Here is a 21,348-nt window from a genome sequence, read left to right on the forward strand (position 1 = left end):
AGTTTTACTTTTTTTTTTTTTTTTTTTTTTTCTTTTTTTTTGAGACAGAGTATCACTTTGTCACCCAGGCTGGAATGCAGTGGCACAATCTTGGCTCACTGCAACCTCTGCCTCCTGGGTTCAAGCAATTCTCCTGCCTCAGCCTCCCAAGGAGCTGGTATTATAGGTGCCCTTCACCATGCTCAGCTACTTTTTTTTTCTTTTTTTCTTTTTTTTTTTTTTTAAGACGATCTTGCTCTGTTACCCAGGCTGAAATGCAGTGGCATGATCTAGATTTTGGCTCACTGCAAACTCTGTCTCCTGGGTTCAAGTGATTTTCCTGCTTTTGCCTCCCTAATAGCTGGGATTACAGGTGCCCACCACCCCACCCAGATAAATTTTGTATTTTAATAGAGACAAGGTTTCACCACATTGTCCAGAGTGGTCTTGAAACTCCTGACCTCAGGTGATCCACCTGCCTCGACCTCCTAAAAGTGCTGGGATTACAGGCTTGAGCCATTGCACCTGGCCAATTTTTACTTTTACAAAGTAAACAATAGTTGGGTTTTGTATGGCTATTAGGAAAAGAAGATATATGAAAGACCTTTTAAAACAGTAAAATGCTATGAAAATATAGCATTTCATTTGTAAGTATTTGACTAACCAACTGCCAAAAGCGAACCCTGAAAAATGCATTGTAAGGAGACAGGAAAGTAGAACATGAAGTGATTAGCAATACTGACTAGATATGACTATTTTATTATGGATCACTTTGACCTGAAGTTACAAAATAGAAAAAGAAAATATACTAGAAAGTACTAAATGAATATACACAAGACCTTGATTTGTGAACAAGACAAAACAAGGTTGTAGATGCTGATAAAAGAGAAATAAAATATCGCTTGAAGTTGTCAGGGAATGGTTAGATAAAAAAACTAAAACCATATTGCAAGCAGTGTGTGTGTGTGTGTGTGTGTGTGTGTGTGTGTAATGTAAGGGATGGAAGGTGCGCACCCTCCAGTTGGTTTTGTTTTGTGTTGTGTTGTTTTTTTGAAACAGTTGCTCTGTCACCCAGGTTGGAGTGCAGTGGAACAATCTAGGCTCACTGCAACCTTTACCTCCCAGGTTCAAGCGATTCTCCAGCCTTGGCCTCCTGAGTAGCTGGGATTACAGGTGCCCGCCAACACACCCAGCTAATTTTTGTATTTTCAGTAGAGATGGGGTTTCACCATGCTGCACAGGCTGGTGTTGAACTCCTGACCTCAAATTATCCACTTGTGTTGACCTTCTAAAGTGCTGGGATTACAGCGGTGAGCCACCGTGCCCAGCTGCCCCTTTTTTTTAAAGGCAAAGTGGTGTGTATCCTGAATAACAGCAGTGGTAAGAATTATAGGGATCTGAATGTAGGAGGAGCCTAGTATTGCAGTATCTATGTTATTTCACCTTTGGAGGGTTATGTTCCTACAGAAGAAAAGGGGCTTCAGAAACTTTGTGGGTATTGAATGATGGTGATCAAAAGAACAATTTATTCCCTGCCATTTAATGTGAAAGACAGTGAGAGAAATATTAAAATATCACAATGAATGTATAGGCTATTGTATGAATTAGAACGACAGCTGCAATATTATGAAAAGTTTATAGGAAAAGGCATTTTCTAGAACTAAAAAAATAGTTCAAACTACACTGTTCAAAAAAAAGTTCCGATATTATGGGGCTTTGTATGAAGTTTAGTTTTATCATTAAAACTTACAAAGGCTATCTGGTAAAATATATTAAAACTGAGGGTACATTTTCATTGATATTATTATGAAACTGGTGACCATAAGTCACTGTCATGACTTAATACATTTCCATTAATGTTAGCATTATTAATATTGTCAGTATTTGGTGTAAGAAGAAGGTACTCATTTCCATTTATCACGCCAGTATGTACATTTGAAAGTTGATATTTGGTATAAGAAGAAGGTACTTCATCGCATTTATCACACCAGTATGTACATTTACAAGTGGAAAAACCCTGCATGATGCTGTCGTGGCTACTGTTCAGAGTTAAAAGAAGCTGCTCAGGAGTATGTACCTTAGCTGCATCGAGGCCATACTTTGTATGGCACTGTGTAAAAGCCCAGTCTGATGCACTGTAACAGGTTTAGGGGATTTACCATATTAAGCCTTAGAGCAAATTCCAGTGTTCACAAGATTTTCACTAAAAGCATTTGCTTTAATCTTGTGGATTGACTAAATATGCTCAAGGCAGTATCCCAGTGATATGAAATTGATGCTGTGGAAATTTTGCAGATTAGCAGATCTCATTCACCTTCCTCCAGGCAAGTCACACGAGAACTATTCTAAACAGATGGACATTTATCTTGCTCTTAAACATCTCCAGTGAGGACTTCTCATAACTTTTTTGCTTCTCTCTATTCATTTCTTAACTAGATTAAAATTTTGTGCATTTTATTTTGCTACCTTATTTTTCCCAGTCACAATTTAAACTACTTTTTCCCTTGACATTTTAGACAGTGAGATGTGCTATGAGAATAATAAGATTATATGAAAATATCAACTAAATTATAGTGTTTATTGTAGTCACTAGTGTCACATTTCCATAGGATTTACATTTGTGTTTTTAAACTTCCAAACCAAATATGAACTAAAGTATCAATAGCATATCATTATCAACAGATGCTTTAACCAATGTTAATGAAAATTTTCTTTAGAAATGTGTATATATATTGAAATGCTTTAACACTGGTACAATAAAGCCTCACCTGCCTTCTAAACAAATCTTGAACAGGGTCATGTTACATTGTGCCACTGATTTGTTTTCAAATATCTATTAGGCATTTCCATTTAATTGATAACTTAGAAAAATATTAAATTAAATCTCACTTTACTGCCAAGAATTGTGAGCTTATTCTCGAAGTAATAGTACTTAGTAAGTACCAGAATATTTCAAAAGTCTTTGTTTTTAAGATAAAATATTCTTAGTTATAGTTATGCTGATTAAAGAAAAAATTACAAATATATAAACTTTAAAATTACATAGATCACTAGTTTTTAGTTGTATTACAAAAGAAAATCTAACTTACATCACCATTAGTTTCTTTAGTGAGTTCAATATGATTACTCAAATTAATTAAATTCAGAAATTATTTTAAATGTACTGTGTGAAATAAACCCCACCTATTTTGCTTCTTTAATTTTGCAATACAACCACAAAGTGCATTCTCTATTCCAATCAAAATTTATTATTGTTTGTTTATAAATAAATATATCTCTTTCCAATTTGCTTGCATCATCTCAATTCCATTAATCACATATTAGTCTTATAATCTTTTTCCAGGAACAAAATGCTTTTTGGAAAACAATATGTTGGGGAAAGTTTTATGTTTATTTATTTATTTATTTATTTATTTATTTATTTTGTACGTGCATTACTTTTTAGACAAAGTTTTAACTCACAAGATGATTCATCATGATTCTCTTTAGGTAAGCCAAGATATCATTTGGAAAATAAATATATATATATATATTCCTATGACATTTTAGGAAAGAAGTCACCAAATTTGGAATACATTATTTATTAGCATAAAAAGATTTGGCAAACAGAATAGAGAGGGTTAATCTATGTGTTGTTACAGAGCTATTTAGATTAGTTAGAAATTTTGTTTTCCTGCTGGAACTCTGTCATTTTCAAGTTTTGTATCTATGGATCCATTATAACCCATAGAAGGAAAACTCACAGTTCCATCCCAGATACACAGAGATGCTTACATATTTCATCATATTTTTACATTTCTCTCATTTTAAATATATATTTTCTAGTTTTCACTGTCATCTATATAATTCCTAATGATAAGAGAGAAAGGGTTGCTCACTTGATATAGAATCAATATGTAACAAACAGAGAAAAGAGTGGCAAATGCAAGACCTCATTTAGGTTTGTTATATAAGTTAAGTCATGATTGCAAAATGTCTTCTTTAATCTGCTAGGGTTGTTGTTGTTGTTGTTGTTGTTGTTGTTGTTGTTGTTGTTTAGTTCATTGGATTTTATTTAAAATCCATTGGTATCAGATTGAAACTGTAGATGCCCGTGCCCCCAGCTTCTTCCTAAAGTATTTTCAGTAAACCTGAAGCTGAAGATACTGTAAAGGATAGGTTGGTTTCTCATTCATAGAGCTTGCTGTCCTTACTCAATTAAATTCCACAGGTCTTTAGTGTGGTATAGAACCTTCGGAACAAACCTCCATAAGGAGGACTTTTTACATAGCTAGTAAATGAAGATAAGGTATTTTATTGCCATTCTGAAATGTGCCTTTCTGAAATGAAACTTACCTTCATTTACTATCTATCTAAGTAAAAAGCGGTTGTCTGAGGCACTCATATATATAAAAAGTTAGTAACTCAGCAGATGTCCCCATCAGTACTATGGGAACTGTCCATGGTTCTGTGTTTTGCCTGATTTCACTCCCTCTTGAAAGCACAATGAAATGTGATAATCCCCAACAACTATGATAAGGTTTGCTACCAATAATCTCTCCATTTTTGCATTTTGCTTTGGTCTTCAGAGTGCTTTCAGCAGTTTTTCTTCAATAATGCATTTTGTCATGTAAAAATGTAATCTAACAATATTTCTTCATAAATGCTTTCTAGAATAAAACAAACAAAACACAAAACACTCTGATTTGGTAACTGGGAATCCAATTCACATACTTAAACAAAATGTGAATTGGCATAAGCGTACCATGGCTGCTATATCGTCTTATGAGACAGAATGGACCTCTGGTTTTTTGCATTTTTTACACTGAACAGCACACTTTGTGACCTCTGAACTCTTAAAATAGCCTGCTGATTGAATTTTGACCTCTAGTTTGTTATCTCGTTAGATAATTTTAACAAAGTTGCCAGATTTTTTTCATAAAGCATTATGTATTATTCCATTACTACATGGTTTAAAAGTATTCAGTTTATTTAAAAAGTTGTTTTAAAGTATGGAAAAGCCCTGGGAATAGAGCAGAACATGGCCGATAATTTAGTATCTATAGTATCCTAGATACAGGGACTCTAGAACTAGGCCTAATGTTGCCTAGTTCTACAGTATCTATAGGAATTATGGACTCTTTCCTGAAAGAGCAGAGATGATTATTAATTGCTATAACATCCAGTCTCTTTAGGCATTCTGACTAGTCCTAACATTCTGACACTGACCCAGGCTCCTGGCCCCTGCTTCCCTTCAATCTGTACACAGGCTCTTTGCTCAAGCCAGAATGGTCTCTTTACTGCATATATTCACTGTGAACGTTGTAGTGCCTCTGCTCACAACTATTTCCTCCATAGGAAATACTCACTTTATTTTCTGTCTAATTAGATTCTATCCATTTTTTAAGGCTCTGAGGTTATTTTTCCCCTTTCTTTCATGACTATATCAGCTTAGAGTAATCTCTGCCTTTTCCGACATTCTATAGTACTTTTTATCTACTGGTCTCTTCCACAGTTATCACTGATTTAGCTGAAACCCCCATTTGGAGAACAAAAAGCTCCTGAGTCTGTTTCCTGGGCCGCTATGTATTGAGTGGTAGTTATGGCAATACACATATCTACATTCCAATGAAAACCTCACAGACTATTTGCTACCTACCATATATAAATTACTGAACTTCTGTGAGTCTCATTTTCTCATCTTTAAAATCTGAATGATGCTAATTTCTCTTTCCCAAGTTATCATGAGAAATAATGAGATGAGGCATCTACAGACCTCACCATATGCTATGAATTCATTAAACATTAGCAATTATTATTATCATTTTCAGTTTCTACCACTTTTGATTGGTTTACTTACAATTAACAAGACTTGCTGTCAATTTAGTTATCCTTCCCTCAATTTATGTTAAAACAGGTTTCTTCCACATCTCTACTACTGCTATCTTTTGCTTCTTCCTTCCAAATTGACAAACTTATACAACTTTATATCATAGGCAATTCCTATGAAAACTGAGATTCTTTATTCCTATGAGAAAAACAAATTGTTGCCTGAAAGATTGTAAAAGGATTACATTCTCACATAATGTAAATTACTTTGGGCCCTCAGAATGGTCCTTACCTTAATTGTTTTCTTTGCCAGTTTTCAGGTTAATACTGATGTGCTTTTATGCAGAGGTAAAGAATATAGTTGCTGAAACTTAGGTTGAGGATCTTCATTTATATGGATCAGTTTTTATAATTCTTATACTCTATGTTATAATTTACATTTGTGGCTACTCTTTAAAAGCCACGATTGGCATAAATATTGGTATATACAGACATTTGTATTAACTTGAAGTTTATACACATATGAGAAGAAGTAGAAGAGAACATGCTCATATATCTACAGCTTTTTATTCTTTTTCTCCCATGTGATTTATATGTTTTATTAGGTTTCTTTACAATAGTCAAAAATTGATATTCCTTCACTAATTTTAGTCATTTTGATGTGTCTTAAGTCAAGTAAATTTTTGGAGTTTTCTATCTTATAATAATAATACAAACATGAAGTAAACTATTTCTAGCACCTTTAATGAAACAAAACAATACAAAATTGGTGCACAGTTATAATAATTTTATTGAGACATTGCGAGATCCTGAATGGCTTAGAAATTATTAAAGATTGTCGTGTTCGGTATTTGTTAGAGTTAAGAACATTTTATGTGTCTTCTAATTCTTCCCAAAAAAACTTATTAGTAATGCAAACTTATAAGTTGGATGGCTGCAGTAAAATGTGAATTTGCTGAGTAGGAACACACCAATAGAAATTATTGCAGTTATATATGTATTATTAATGTAAGTATTGTATATGTAATTCAAACACGGTATGATATCCATATTTTAAAAGAATAAAACAAGAAATCCCTTAAGAAAATCTAAATGATGGAATAACATCTCTTCATTTCAGGATGCCAAGTAGGCAAATGTTTAACTTTTTTGTCATTTAGTACACCTATGTTTAAAACTTATATTTAGCAACATTGTGTTGCTAAATCTGAAACTATGATAAATTACTTTCAGTGTTAAAGAAAATCAGATGAGTTTTAGAACTTTTTGTGTGTGAAGCATAGGGTGGTATATATGAATATATTGATTCCTGAGTAGCTGGGACTGCAGGCATGTGTCACCATGCCCAGCTAATTTTTTTGTATTTTTAGTAGAGACAAGTTTTCATCATGTTGGCCAGGCTGGTATCAAACTCCTGACCTCAAGTGATCCACCTGCCCCAGCCTCCCAAAGTGTTGGGATTACAGGCATGAGCCACCAGGCCTGGACAAGATCATGAATATTATTCTTTTTAACCCCATTACTTCCATGAGATTAAAGCAGTTTTTCAAAACACAAATTTACTCATTTTGGACAGCAAAGGATCACATACAGAGGCAATTTGGAATTTAAATAGAAAGCAAAGAGAAGATTAGAGTCAGGAAATAATGGTGAAGAAAACACAAAAGTATGTGCTAAGTTAGGTCAGCCAAAGTTCTTAAATAAACCACTTATGATACTTCTGCCTTTAATATCCAAATCTTTTTAATGATCAACAAATTTACACTATGTCTTAGTGAATAGTTGGAGCATAATTTTTTTTTGAGAAGTGAAAAAGTCTCCTCTTACTATTTTCTTAGTTTAGAATAATTTCATGGTACAATTGGAAATCACATCTAAAGCAGGGCAGCCTGTCACTAAAGGTATGGCAGAGAACAGATCCTTTCCTGTTTACAGAAGGCAGAAGTACCCAGGGCTTGAAAGGTAGTGGAGAAGGGAGTGAGCAGGATGAAAGAAAAAGAGTGCAGCTAAATAGTCCAGAAACCCTAAAATAAATTACATTGTTGCATAGTTTTGACACTGTTTATCTTGAACCATATTCAGACAAATGGATGTCTGTTGGGAGAAAATTTCTCGTGTGCAGTCATAGAAGCACAACACTTTATGTAAACCTTCCCTTGAAGATCACAAAAGTGACAAATTAATGGAGGAATTATTCACTTGTTTAACTTAGATTTTCCTTTCCTATGAGTAACTTCATGAGATACCTTCATGTTCAGGAAATACGTGGACTCAAAACAGTACTGAGAAAATTTTTAAGGAAAACTTTAATCCTATGGAAACCAAATATTCTTAATGTTCTAGCATGACTAGGGGCTTAGATTGTTAAGAATATGAAGAAGCATGTAACCATGAGCAGTATTAAAGAACGATGAAATTACCAAAGTTTCCAGCAGCATCTCAACTTCTGCTCCTGTAAGGGAAGTAGTCTGCTTGCCATTTCTTGTAGGACAAGGTTTGCTTGCATGCTTTCTGGCATGCTGGAGATTCCCCTTTGTGTATTGTATGCATGATTTAAAAGAAGCTGTGTCAGCATTGATTTATACATTGACAGCTAAGGATAATAAGATATGGGCAAACATACAGCTAACCCTTTTACATATTAACCTGGAGACTGCATTAGGCAAATTTGATAGTATTAAAAGATTTTGCCAATTTGTCTGGAAACAATTTCTCTTTTGTAGTGTGTCAAGGGTAACACTTCATGCCATTGTACTAATTTAGATGGCTTTGATAAATTGTTCAAGAGGTTAGAGAATAGTAGTGTAGATATATATATATATATATAGCACTTTAAAATAAAAAGGCTATTAACTTAATTGTTAAATGAATTTAATCTGTAAAAATCAAAAGTGCTCAAGAATGTAAGTGTTTTTCTTGGAACCGCAGCATCCGTATTACATCATGAGACTTTAAATGTCTTCTTAGAAATAAAATTATACTTCTGCATTACCTCTTAATAAGTAGAAATGCTTTAGGCCATTATAGTAGCATGGATGTTAGCTATGATTTGGGGACAACTTTGGTTTATAAAAGCAGTAAATTTGTATCTTCTTTGGGGTGCACCTTTGTTAATATAGCATGCCCTAAGTTGTACCATTTGCATGATGTCGGGGTAGCCTCTTGTATGATTGTGCCCCTAGAGACCTTCTTAAAAGTGAGATGTATATTTCATGAGACATTGTCTATATACATAATTTCTAAAGTAAGGAACGTGAAAGTCACTATATTAAATCTTTGCACCTTTATTCAGTAGTCTTGTGGGAGAAACAGCTATTTTATAGAAATTTTCAAACAGTTCCTTAAGAACAGACCTCAAATATAAATTAGCCCTTTCAGTGAATGCTGAACTTGAAGCAAGGACAGGATACATTTGTATTATGATCATAATCTTACTCCTGAGTTCATCCACATTCTCTCACCCAGTGCTCAAAGAGCTGAAAACTCACTAGACTCTTTCATGAAATATTTTGTTTCTATCTCAAGTGAAACAGTAAAATGATTTTTTTTTCTTTTTTACTGAAATAACAACATCTTTAAGATTCAAGCTACTATATTTAAACAACAACTGCTTGTTTGGAAAAAAAAGAGTGTAGTGCAGATACAATGTAGTACTTCACCATTAACTTCAACCAAGTAGAAGGCTCAATATGAATAAGGAAATTTTAATTCCAGAGCAAGCAGCAGGCAAAGCAGACATAACCAAGTTTGGAGCATTCTTTGTTTATACTATGAATTTTAACAAATAACTGCTTAAGATATTGAAGAAGATGTATTTATTTTAAGTATGTATTATTTAGAATTAGCTGATACAGTTTTGGGCTTTTTACTATAGATACATGTAGTGTTTTAATGATGTGCCTATAGTATATGTTTCTTAATCGTTTTAACTAAAATTAGCATTTTTTAAAAAAAGCAAAATTGTTATTACTTTCTTTTTTATACTTAAAACTTATTTTCTGGAGAGCAATATAATTCTGGAAGTTCTTTAACTCAAAAATATGCTATATTTACAATGCAGAGGATTTATATATAATGATAAAGAATGTGAATTATTATAATAGTGACACAATATAGAAAAATTTCTAGCTTTCTAAAGTGTATTTCTGGTTGGGAATAAGAGCAAGCTGTGTGGGATATCAGTTCCCTTTCTCAATTTGGAGTTCTTGAAGGAAAACTGCTTTTAAAAGAAAAAAAAACCTAAAAGTCGTCTTGCTCTTTCATGCCAAGGATAGTGAAATTAACATGCAGCTGGGCTTCTCTGATAAATGGATTCTGTTAGGTCACTGAGGGGGTGCATGTGACATTAAGTGATTTACAGTCCTTTACCTTAATGAAATTGTTTCAGCAAGATGACGCTGAAAGCTCTTAATGGATAGCTTTTCTTGATGTAATGAAATTGCATTCCTATGGCATTTAATATAAGGTGCAGTTATTATTTACTGGAGCTTTCCAAGGGCTGCTATTTGCACAGACAGTTCAGAACAAAAAGAGATTTCAGTGGCGGCATAGAGGCTAGAATGGCTTATGACATTCGTAAGCAGATGAGTGTGTTTGTGAGAGCACTTCAGTGAGTGTGTCCAGTATATCATAGACCCTTCAGGAAACTTCCCATCACCTACCCCGACTACTGTCCATCCCTTCTACATATACTTTTCTAATCTTTTTAACAGACAACTGGATTACAACCAGATCAGCTGTATTGAAGATGGGGCGTTCAGGGCTCTCCGGGACCTGGAAGTGCTGTAAGTCCTGCTATTTCTCTTACTCTTTTAATAGGGGCTTTGTGTCTGGATAGGACTAATGTGGAAAGCTTATCTCCTAGCTTAAAACGTTTTTTAGACTACCACAAGAGTTATTTAATCAAACAGAGCTGATCAAGCCTAGTCTCTCAATGGATACCTTAAATAACTGATGGTGAACACAGAGAAGAATTAAAATGCATTTGTGCAAAACCTCGCGTACCATATCTGTATGTTTAGATAAAATTTTCTAACGTCACTCAAATGTTCTTCTTATAATAAAATATTTTTGTAGGATTCACAGAATTTGTCATTGCTAAATATTAAGATAAAGTCAACTTTACAGGAAAAACAACATCAAAAAACAAACCTGAGTAACTGATATCTTGGAGTTATTTTTCGTTGTTAGGCAATGGAAACAGTTTTTCATTAAGAAATACAATTTTTAACTGGGTGATTTAACATTATTTTTGTAAGAATACTTTGAAATCTGCTTCCTAAGGTTAATAAACCACCCATTACATCCATTTTCAAGTCTTCACTGCTTACTTTGTAATGTACAACATGCAGACTTGAATTATAATTGGCAACTGCCCTCTTTCTTTGCTGTGTAGACATGACTAACAAATTGTTTAGAGGTAACTAAGTAATCTCTATTGATCATTGACTTAGCAAAGTAATTTTAATGAAATTACGAATTTCATTGAAAATTATAGTTACTAAAGCATTGTATGCCGCCTATACACTTTTGGAATCTTTTTCAGCCAAAATTCACATTTGTAGCTTTTTAAATACACTTATAATTCCTCCACAAATTTTCATCCTTGACAAAATTTAGTCAGCAATCTAAAATTGAATTAAATGTGAGGGTGTTTTGAATTTTTAGTCAATTTCTTAAAAGTTATCGAGAAATCATAAAATCGTCTTCCTCACACACAAAAAAGTATTCATTACTTTGTAAATCTAGTTTTGGGAATGGAATGCAATTCTTAAAAAAATTAATTTTTCAGCCAGAATGGCTTATTTTAGCAGAATTTTTATAAGGTTTCGTTTAATTGCAAGAAAATTAATAGAATTTTTAGCTATGTAATGTACTGAGTTATTAATTATTTTAAAAGGCATTTTTGTGTGAATATATTGAGTCAGATAAAATGTGAAATATAAAAATACAGACTGATCTCTAACTACAGGAGAGGCCACCTTTGTTTCTATTGATAATGGTCTAAATTTCTATGAGAAAAATATTCAAAGTGCTTATCATACACATTTTAGCTTTAAGATCACTATTTAAATTGTATACCAGAACCATTTTTAATATACACAACTCACTGATGGGAAACCAACTGATTCTAGTTATTTTCAGAGTCAGAATAACTGGAATGATTTTATAGTAGTGGTTAAAGTAGTGGCCTCATGGCAAAACCATAGTTAGTATCACTAAAATTCATTAAATAGACTACCACAAGAGTTATTTAATCAAACAGAGCTGATCAAGCCTAAAATGTATTATTAAACCAACGTTCAAAACTAGAAATATGAGTGATGCCAACCATTTTATGCAGTTTGCTGACTATCTTGGATGAATTAAATCCCACAAAGTACCTTGTTATTAAGTTTTCAAAAAACTTAAATTCTTTAAAATATGTAGTTATTTAGTGTATTTATTTGATATACGTATATATACACATAAATGTATTGAATACCTACTGTGTATATTTTATAGGGTGGAGCAAACACTATGCTTAGGCACTGAAACCTTTTACCCACAAATATAGTAATGACATTTGCTTATTTGCTATAAATTAATATTGTTGTCTTTAGAAGCAGTACATTTATGAAGACACAAGCATCTCATACATTTTGATCGTCATGATTAACCAAAATATCTAAAAAGTGACTTTAGAATGAGAAATACACCAAATGGTGACATTTTATGGTTCATGGAATTAAAATAGAAATCCAAAATCTTGGAAACTTTTTTAAGGACCCTAATATATACATTTTAAAGAAGTATATATTGGTCAGAGTTTGGCTGCTGAAGAAATAATTAAAACTAGCATATGATAGAAGACAATGTAAATTTCTTCTAAAAATATTGAAATATTTTATATTAAAACTTTAGGAAGTTGAGCAGACATTATTTTAAATGCTGTTTATTTCAATCCTCATATTTAAAACAACCTCTAGAAAAATCAGTTGATAAATAACTTAAGGCAAAATTGTACAAGGCAATGAAAAGGTAAGAATTTATTAAGCCCAAATCACTTGTGAAATCCAACAAAAGTTTACCTATTATAAACATTTGATCAGTAGCTTGCTTAAGAGATTTTTCACTTAAAAGGCTTCTAGAAATATGACTGTCATGGTTTTGCTTATTTTTACCATTCATGACTCTTTAGGATGAACTGTCTTATGTGGAAATAATGAAGGAACATTAACTTACACATCATCTTAAATCTCAGATTCCCAGTGTTTTAGATTTAAAAAAAAAAAAAATTCCATAAGACATTTGTGAATGTATGATTATCCTGAAGCTAGATGGGAGAAAATGAGGTAATCACCCTGGATCATTGATGAAAGTGTATTAAACGAGGATATATATAAGCATACAAAGAATGACTAGAGTCCAAGAAGTCAAGTGAAAAGCCAAGGTAGATGAAAGCAAGGAAGCAGTTGAACACTTCTATTTTCATGGAGAACCAGTTTATTGTCAGATTCTGATTTGTAGGATATAGAAGTAACTGCTTATTGTCTTAATATTTAGATACCATCTCAAAGTAACATTGAAAAATAAATCTAGATCAATATTTTCCCTTTCTTTGGACACTGGACTCAAAAATAAAAATATATTCCTTGAAGTGCTGCTTTTACATGTTTGTTTTTCTTTTTCATAGAATGGGCATAATTTAATTTCATTGAATCACAGTGATTCATATCCACTAAATACCAAACTCTCTGCCAAGCGATATTCATGGTAGCAAGGGAATAAGATGTTTAAGTAAAGATATAAGTGTGAGAGGTGCTCCAGATTATACAGGCTAGTATTTATACATCAAGATGTCTTTTGTATTAAAATATTTACTTATTACAAAGAAAATCTTGAAGATGAGTACAGAAATAGACTTAGACATGGGATAAAATGTTCACAAGTGAATAAGTACAATATAGAAGTTTCCATTATTTCAGAATAGATGTTGACCATAACCATAACATATACAAGTAATCATACTTAACACATATATTTATTATTAATTTTAAATATAGACTGGGTGTGGTACCTCATACCTGTAATCCCAGCACTTTTGGAGGCCAAGGCAGGTGGATCACAAAGTCAAGAGATCGAGACATATACACCATGGAATATTATGCAGCCATAAAAAACGATGAGTTCACGTCCTTTGTAGGGACATGGATGAACCTGGAAACCATCATTCTCAGCAAACTGACACAAGAGCAGAAAATCAAACACCGTATATTCTCGCTCATAGGCGGGTGTTGAACAATGAGAACACATGTACACAGGGAGGGGAGCACTACACACTGGGGTCCGTTGGGGGGAAATGGGGGAGGGGCGGGGGGGTGGGGAGGTGGGAAGAGATAGCATGGGGAGAAATGACAGATACAGGTGAGGGGACGGAAGGCAGCAAAGCACACTGCCATGTGTGTACCTATGCAACAATCTTCCATGTTCATCACATGTACCCCAAAACCTAAAATGCAATAAAAAAAAATAAAATAAATAAATATTAAAAAAAAAAAAAAAAAAAAGAGATCGAGACAAGCTTGGCCAACATGGTGAAACCCTGTATCTACTAAAAATGCAAAAATAAGCTGGTGGTGGTAACAGGTGACTGTAGTCCCAGCTACTGGGGAGGCTGCAGAAGGAGAATTTGCTTCAACCTGGGAGGTAGAGGTTGCAGTGAGCCCGGATGATATTACTGCACTCCAGCCTGGTGACAGAGCAAGACTCCATATCAAAAAGAAAATAATAATAATAATTTTGTTGGTTCCACATATTTTTTTTTCATTGGGTATCAGTATCAATACTTCTTTCCAGTTCAGTACTGAATAAAATACTAAGATAATGTATTCCTTCAGTTGCATCATGTGAACCAATAGTTTGAGAAAGGACTTCCAGTTGATAACTGAAGTCTTGGGCATTCAATGGAACTTTTATTTTGCATGGAGATATAAGCAACTATACTTCAAAATTAATGCACGTTTGCTCTGTTTGAAGTACTTAAAACAATTTATTCCCAAAGTCATATTTCAGAATGCTATATATGATAAAAATTTTAGCCATATTAAGTCAGCACAAATTTTGAAGATGGGAAAAGGGGTCATTTGAAAGCAAATCCCATTGAGAAGTTTAACCTTTGCATTCAACCATCGGGATATATTTTGATGGCGTTTGAAAAAGACAACTCATTTCACTTCTAGGTAGGAAAATGCTAAAAGCTTTTAGATAAACTGAACCAACAAATTCAGTGCTCTGTAGGTCCCCCATAAAGTGATTTATTTTTTATGGCTTAATTCAAATCACTTAGTTTAGTTCTTATATAATTCAGTGCTTTGCAAAACAAGGTAGTAAAGAGAGTCTCTGCAAGATCTCAGTCTCTAGCTGACATGCCCTGTTTTACTAAAATGTTTTTGTCAATCCTTGAACCTCTGATCCCACTATTGATAACTGCAGCCACCAACTGGCTTAAATGGGCCTCAAAAATGTATTTTGTGTAGCCCAAACGTAAGTGGTCTGCAGACTGTTTGAAATATTTTAATTAGTTGCCACCATGTCAACATTAGAAAGATTGATCTAAAACTTTTTATTTCTAGATTCCCTTAGAAAAATCTGATTGTCTAACAGCCCTCCCTTACAGCAGGTCAACAGTCCATTGGAGCTAGACGTTAGCTGCCACGAGAGAGACTGTGCTTGCAGGCTTACCATGTTCTTCACTTTCCCCAGCTGTCTACTTTCTTCCATCTCTCTTGCCTATCATTGTATATTTTTGCACATGGCCTGCTTCTATCATTTCTGTTCTCTGCCCAACCTCTGTAGGCAAGTGAACGTGCAACCCCTAATTCAAATGCTTGTCCAGTATCAGCTTCATCCACCTGGACCACTGATGCTGTCTTTCTCCTACCCACTTCAAAGGAACTTGCCTTTTTTAGTCATCACTTCAGTGTGTACCTTCAGTCTCTCCCAGTGTTAGAATTACTTTCCATGTCCACGCTTTGCGTGTACACCCTGGGATAACTTCTACCACTTTCTTATCACAACCAAATTTTTCTGCAGGGTGAAGGAAGCTCACATCTTAGCCTTATTGTTTTTGTAATTTGTCCAATTCATCTCCCCTGGTGGACTGTATGCTATTTTAGGACAGGATTTTTGCCTGATTTATTTTTATACTACTACATGTTACCATAAAATAATAGCTATTCAAGAACTATTTGATGAATGAATGAGTAGTAGTGGTAGTAGTGGTAGTAGTAGAAATAATCAGTAAGAAGAAGAAGAAGAATAATAATAAAACTAACAATGTTGCATTGGAGAAAAAGTAGGAAGAATTTGGACCAAGCAAGGATGATATTTATTTTTACCATAACTCTCTTCACCACACATATTCCTGGATCTGCTACCTCAAAAAACCATGATAGCTGCCACCCAGCAGTAAACAAAGGCCAATATATGCTACTGCAACTAAAAACCATTAGAATGGATTAATCTTTTAACACAGTGCTACAGCATGTTACTTCATCCCCACCTGATGCAAGTACCAAATATAGATGTAGCTCTTTCTACTCAAGTTTCAGCAGTGGCTTATGTCCACGATAAATAATAGTTATCAGAACTCTGTTCCAAGGCCTGAAAGGAATGATTTCATATTGTCGCTATGGGAATTCAGTAAGAGAATATTAATTCAAATACATTCACTGATTCATGGACACTAATTACATATAATGTCTCTCTATGAAAATGTAATTGGGCAAATTTTCCAACTGTAACTATCCCGTGTTTATTTCTTAACCAGTATCATAGACATAGATGCACAAGGTACATAAAGTAGAATGTAAAAAGGTAAAGATGCTATAAATTAAGCCAGAAATTTATAGCAAATGTTGAATAAAACTCAGTGTAAAGTAAGTGATATGTTAAATTATGAAAATTATTTATCAACTTGTCTATAGAGTAGGGCATTCTCTATGCCATCTCTACCAGGTCTTTCATAAGCATAGTACAAAATGTTTTCTCTATGTTAATATGTAAAATGATCAATCAATTTTTGTATCTAAAAATTCTAACTTTTCTTTTTAATTCTGCAGCACTCTCAACAATAACAACATTACAAGACTTTCTGTGGCAAGTTTCAACCATATGCCTAAACTTAGGACTTTGTAAGTAGTCACAATATAAGTAAAGGTCATATTAATCAACTGAAGATTCCTCTTAAATAGCATGTTCAGTAAGCAAAGGACGGGACCACTAGTTTACAAGATAAACAAGGAAAACTCAACTTTGTAAAACACTAGACATGATATTTATGGAAATGAGCTATTATTCTGGAAACTGGAAAGATTTAACTGATATGCATCATGGGAACTTTAGAGTTAAAAAAAAAAACAACTTTTACTTTGAGTTATTGTGGAGGTCACATTTCATTAAGAAATGGAAGACTCCTTGATTGGCTGTCAGAAATGATAAATGGGAAATCTTTATGATTTTATTACTGTACTGCAAGCAGACCTGATAAAGCTAAACTGGTTCTCCAACATTCCTTATAATGTGAAATTATAGCATCACCCTCTAGTGCTTCTATAATTAAGGTTGTGTCAGCATTTATATTTAAAAGTATCTCTTTGGGGGTTGCAGATGAACATTAAGATATTTTTGTTCTAATAAAGTATTGACTACAGCTATTTCTTTTCCCTTGAAGAAAAAGTCATCCTTAAAGTCCAGAGTAGGCTTTAAAATACTTAAAGCCCAGGTGGACTCTAAGTTATAGAATTTCAGAGATAAATCTCACTTGAACTGAATTTCAGAATAACCTTGACCTAAAATAATATTACATATAATATGTAGGACATGATTGAAACAAAACCAAAGCACTAGACTTCTTGAGTAAAAAAGTGTTTTTGAGTTGGGTAAAAACATTTTGATTAGATTATCAAAATGCTCCTCATTTTCTGATAGCTTATAACTGAAAAATATTAATTTCTTTAATAAAAATTTGAATTACCAGCTTTTGAATGAATTAGGCAATACCAATTTTAATATTATTTTTTCATACTGAAATCTAACTGTATGTAATACCACATCATTATAATGTTCTTGGAATATTATTTAGCAAAATAAAGGACTTCTGCAAGTATAAAGACATAGCTAAATTTTGTATTCTTGGGGCTATCAGATTGAGACTAGTGTGACTGAATTAACAGCCCAGTTCACTCAAAACTATAATTTCTCATTAACTTCAGGTATTTTTTTAAAAAGAAATTGATCAAGTTTTCAATCTTTGCAAAAATAAAGACAATGAAACTGTGAAAACATTCATCTGAATTTTTGACAATGTCCCTTATTTTCTCATAGAAATCCATGAGTTTATCTTATCAGGTTTTTCAATTTTTACATTCTTTTCTCATTTTAAATGTGTGTACACCTAATTGGAATTTTTGTAATGTGCTTGGTTTAGATGGAAATTTTAAGAGTACAAGGATATGGAATGTGCCTCTATGGCTTCCAAAGGACAGAACTTCAACTTCCAAGCAAACCGAGCCAGAGGTTACCCATCTTTTCCAAAATGTAGCTTGTGTTCTGTGGTATGCCTTCTAGTTTTGAAGCAAACAATGTTTCTTATCTACAGGCTCAAGGAGAATGTAAAGCAGCCATTTAACTTTAAATTCCTTTGGTTTGGTTGGCTCATTATTCTATAGTATCATTGCTACTTAAAAATTTCATTTTTATAGTCTAATTATCTTTCTGGACTGAGTTCCATGTTTTAATATCCATTACTGTTATTGGGTTAGAATTGAACACATCAGCTTAAAAGGACTAAAATGGTATTACTGTGTCATAGATGGTTCTGGGAATGGTGCTTTGATTTATAGCTTTGGATGTCCTTTTCTTTAGTTTGAGAAAACATAAAAGCCAGTTTGAAGTCATTTACCTAATTTAGTGGATACATTTGTCTGATATTTTATTAATGGAGAAGTGCTATTTGCCACTTGGAAGCAATCCATGATCTTGTGTGGATCCTGCCAACATAGAGCGACTCACTTAATTCCTTCACTCCCAGTCATTTGTGCCTTTTAATTTCAGTTCCTGCCCTTTGAGGATAGGTTTCCAGTAGCCAAAGGAGCTAATCCCTTTTCTATGATTAAACAACAAAAGAAAGAAATCAGAATGACGATGTGAAAAGTGTTTTATATTAAATTATTATTCTGTCTTGTTCAGCAAAAAATGAAAGTGACCTGCTGAAAAGGTTTAGCAAGTGGTTTCTATAGTGACTCATAAGGGCAGGACTTACTGATATTTCAAACTGGGAGCTACAACTTTTACTAACTTGCCCCTCGCCCTGTCTCCCACTCTCCCACCCCAGCCCCATTGGCTCTCAGGATGTTGGAACCATGGCACAATTTGCATTGAACTTATTTTTTTCTCTTTCCTCTTTTAAATTAACATAAATGAAGTATGTTCATTTAAAACATAATTTTATGGACATATTCAAGCTTCTGTAAATTGCTTAGCTCAGACTAAATGAAGAGAGACTTGATTCTGTGATTGTACATCAGTTTAATTTTTAGGAAAACTAGTTATATGGGAATTTGCATAGATTTATCTACTTCTCTGTTAAAAGCAAAGGCGTATATTATTATTAATGAAATAACGACTTTCTGTTTTCATGCTTTACACTTCTTTTTTCTCATGTAGTCGACTCCATTCAAACAACCTGTATTGTGACTGCCACCTGGCCTGGCTTTCGGACTGGCTTCGCCAAAGACCCCGGGTTGGTCTGTACACTCAGTGTATGGGCCCCTCCCACCTGAGAGGCCATAATGTAGCTGAGGTTCAAAAACGAGAATTTGTCTGCAGTGGTAAGGGAGAAAGAAGAGTGATGTTTTTGTTATTATCGTATGCTGTTATGTAACAGAATGTGAGGGCTGCATGTGCCAAAGGTTTCAGTGTTGTTCACTAATGTGCAATTGTGCACTAATCACTCTATGGAGATCCTCTTTTTCAGTGAAAATATGTTCTGAGACCTTATATCGGTTGAGAAGTACTGGTTACTTGTATCTAAATTATGATAAAACACTTTTCAGTTTTCACTCTGGGGAAATATAGAAAATCGTTAAATGATGTTAAGTAATAACTTACAGCTACTTTTATGTTAACAACTGAAAAAAAGTGGTTAGGTAATACTGGATCCCTGCTATCAAGTTCAAAGTGCAATTCAGCCATAATTGCAAAATAACAAAATAATTTTCATGCATACATGTGTACTAATGGTTCAGTTTTACTTAAAACAATTAAATTACCAACTTTAGTAACAAAACTCTGAAAATGAAAATAAGACATAAGGCTGGGTGCAGTGACTCACGGCTGTAATCCCAGTACTTTAGGAGGCAGAGGCAGGTGGATCACCTGAGGTCAGGAGTTCCAGACCAGCCTGGCCAACAAGGCAAAACCCCGTCTCTACTAAAAATACAAAACTCAGCTGGGCATGGTGGTGGATGCCTGTAATCCCAGCTACTTGGGAGGCTAAGTGGGAGAATCACTTGAACCCAGAGACGAAGGTTACAGTGAGCCAAGATCACACCGGTACTCTTCAGCATGGGTGACAAGAGAGAAACTCTATCTCAAAAGATAAAAAATAAGAAATAGAAATATCAATCAATAGCTAATGTTTACTGAGTTTTTTAATGTGCATAAGCACCAACTTAACTATTTCACATATATTTACCTCACTTCACCTCCTTCATAACAACTATATGAGAAATGTAATATTATCTCTATATTTGGAGATTGAAATGCTGTGAAAAAGAATAACCTTGCTGAGGTTTACATTGTTTAGTCTAAGGATCTTAACCAAGATGGTTTGATTACACACACACACACACACACACACACACACACACACACACACACACACAGATACATAGTATCTTATTTATTATATATATGGTTGGTTCTGTGTCAGCTTCAGAAGTATCTGTTTAAAATACAACAAACAAAATTTTAAGAAACATATAATGCATCATAAGTAGTTAATAGATTTATTTTATTTATTTTTTATTGCATTTTAGGTTTGGGGGTACATGTGAAGAACATGCAAGATTGTTAAAGGCAGGGCAGGAAGACATTACTAGTACTTGATGCTATTACAGGGTTATCTTTTAGATTTTTGTATATATTTTTTCAGGCTTTATAACCTAAGCAAAATTTTCCTATAATATCATGGAATGTTTTCAATATGTCTGTTTGCTTTTTAAAAAAATTAAATGATGAAGTGACTAACAGTTCGTTACTAACCACTTTTTTCTTTCTTCACTTTTTCCTTTCTGTTTTCTAGATGAGGAAGAAGGCAAGTTCACGTTTCTTTTTTAGACTGAGGGTATTTTTGTAATTTAAGAGCTTGTTTAGAGGGATAGGATTAGCAGCTGGCTTGCAGCCTTTCCTGGCATCACTACCACCAGAGCCTCTTCCCAGCAGGAAAGAGGTTGGAGAGGGCAGGCCCCACAGTCTTCCAGAAACCATGCATTTCCAGATAATTATTTAGTACAACTA

General features: G+C 33.8%; 1 protein-coding gene across 2 annotated transcripts in view; it reads left to right on the forward strand.

The window, feature by feature from the left end:
- Window positions 1–21,348, forward strand: part of SLIT2 (slit guidance ligand 2) — a 377,295-nt gene that overhangs the window by 218,044 nt on the left and 137,903 nt on the right. For both annotated transcript variants that reach the window (XM_003927471.4, XM_003927474.4), the window contains exons 6-8: window positions 10,500–10,571; window positions 16,890–16,961; window positions 19,495–19,658. In XM_003927471.4, the coding sequence (XP_003927520.1) occupies window positions 10,500–10,571; window positions 16,890–16,961; window positions 19,495–19,658 (308 nt within the window). The remainder of the gene's footprint in view (window positions 1–10,499; window positions 10,572–16,889; window positions 16,962–19,494; window positions 19,659–21,348) is intronic.

This window comes from Saimiri boliviensis, chromosome 3, assembly GCF_048565385.1.
Source record: "Saimiri boliviensis isolate mSaiBol1 chromosome 3, mSaiBol1.pri, whole genome shotgun sequence".
Taxonomy (NCBI): domain Eukaryota; kingdom Metazoa; phylum Chordata; class Mammalia; order Primates; family Cebidae; genus Saimiri; species Saimiri boliviensis.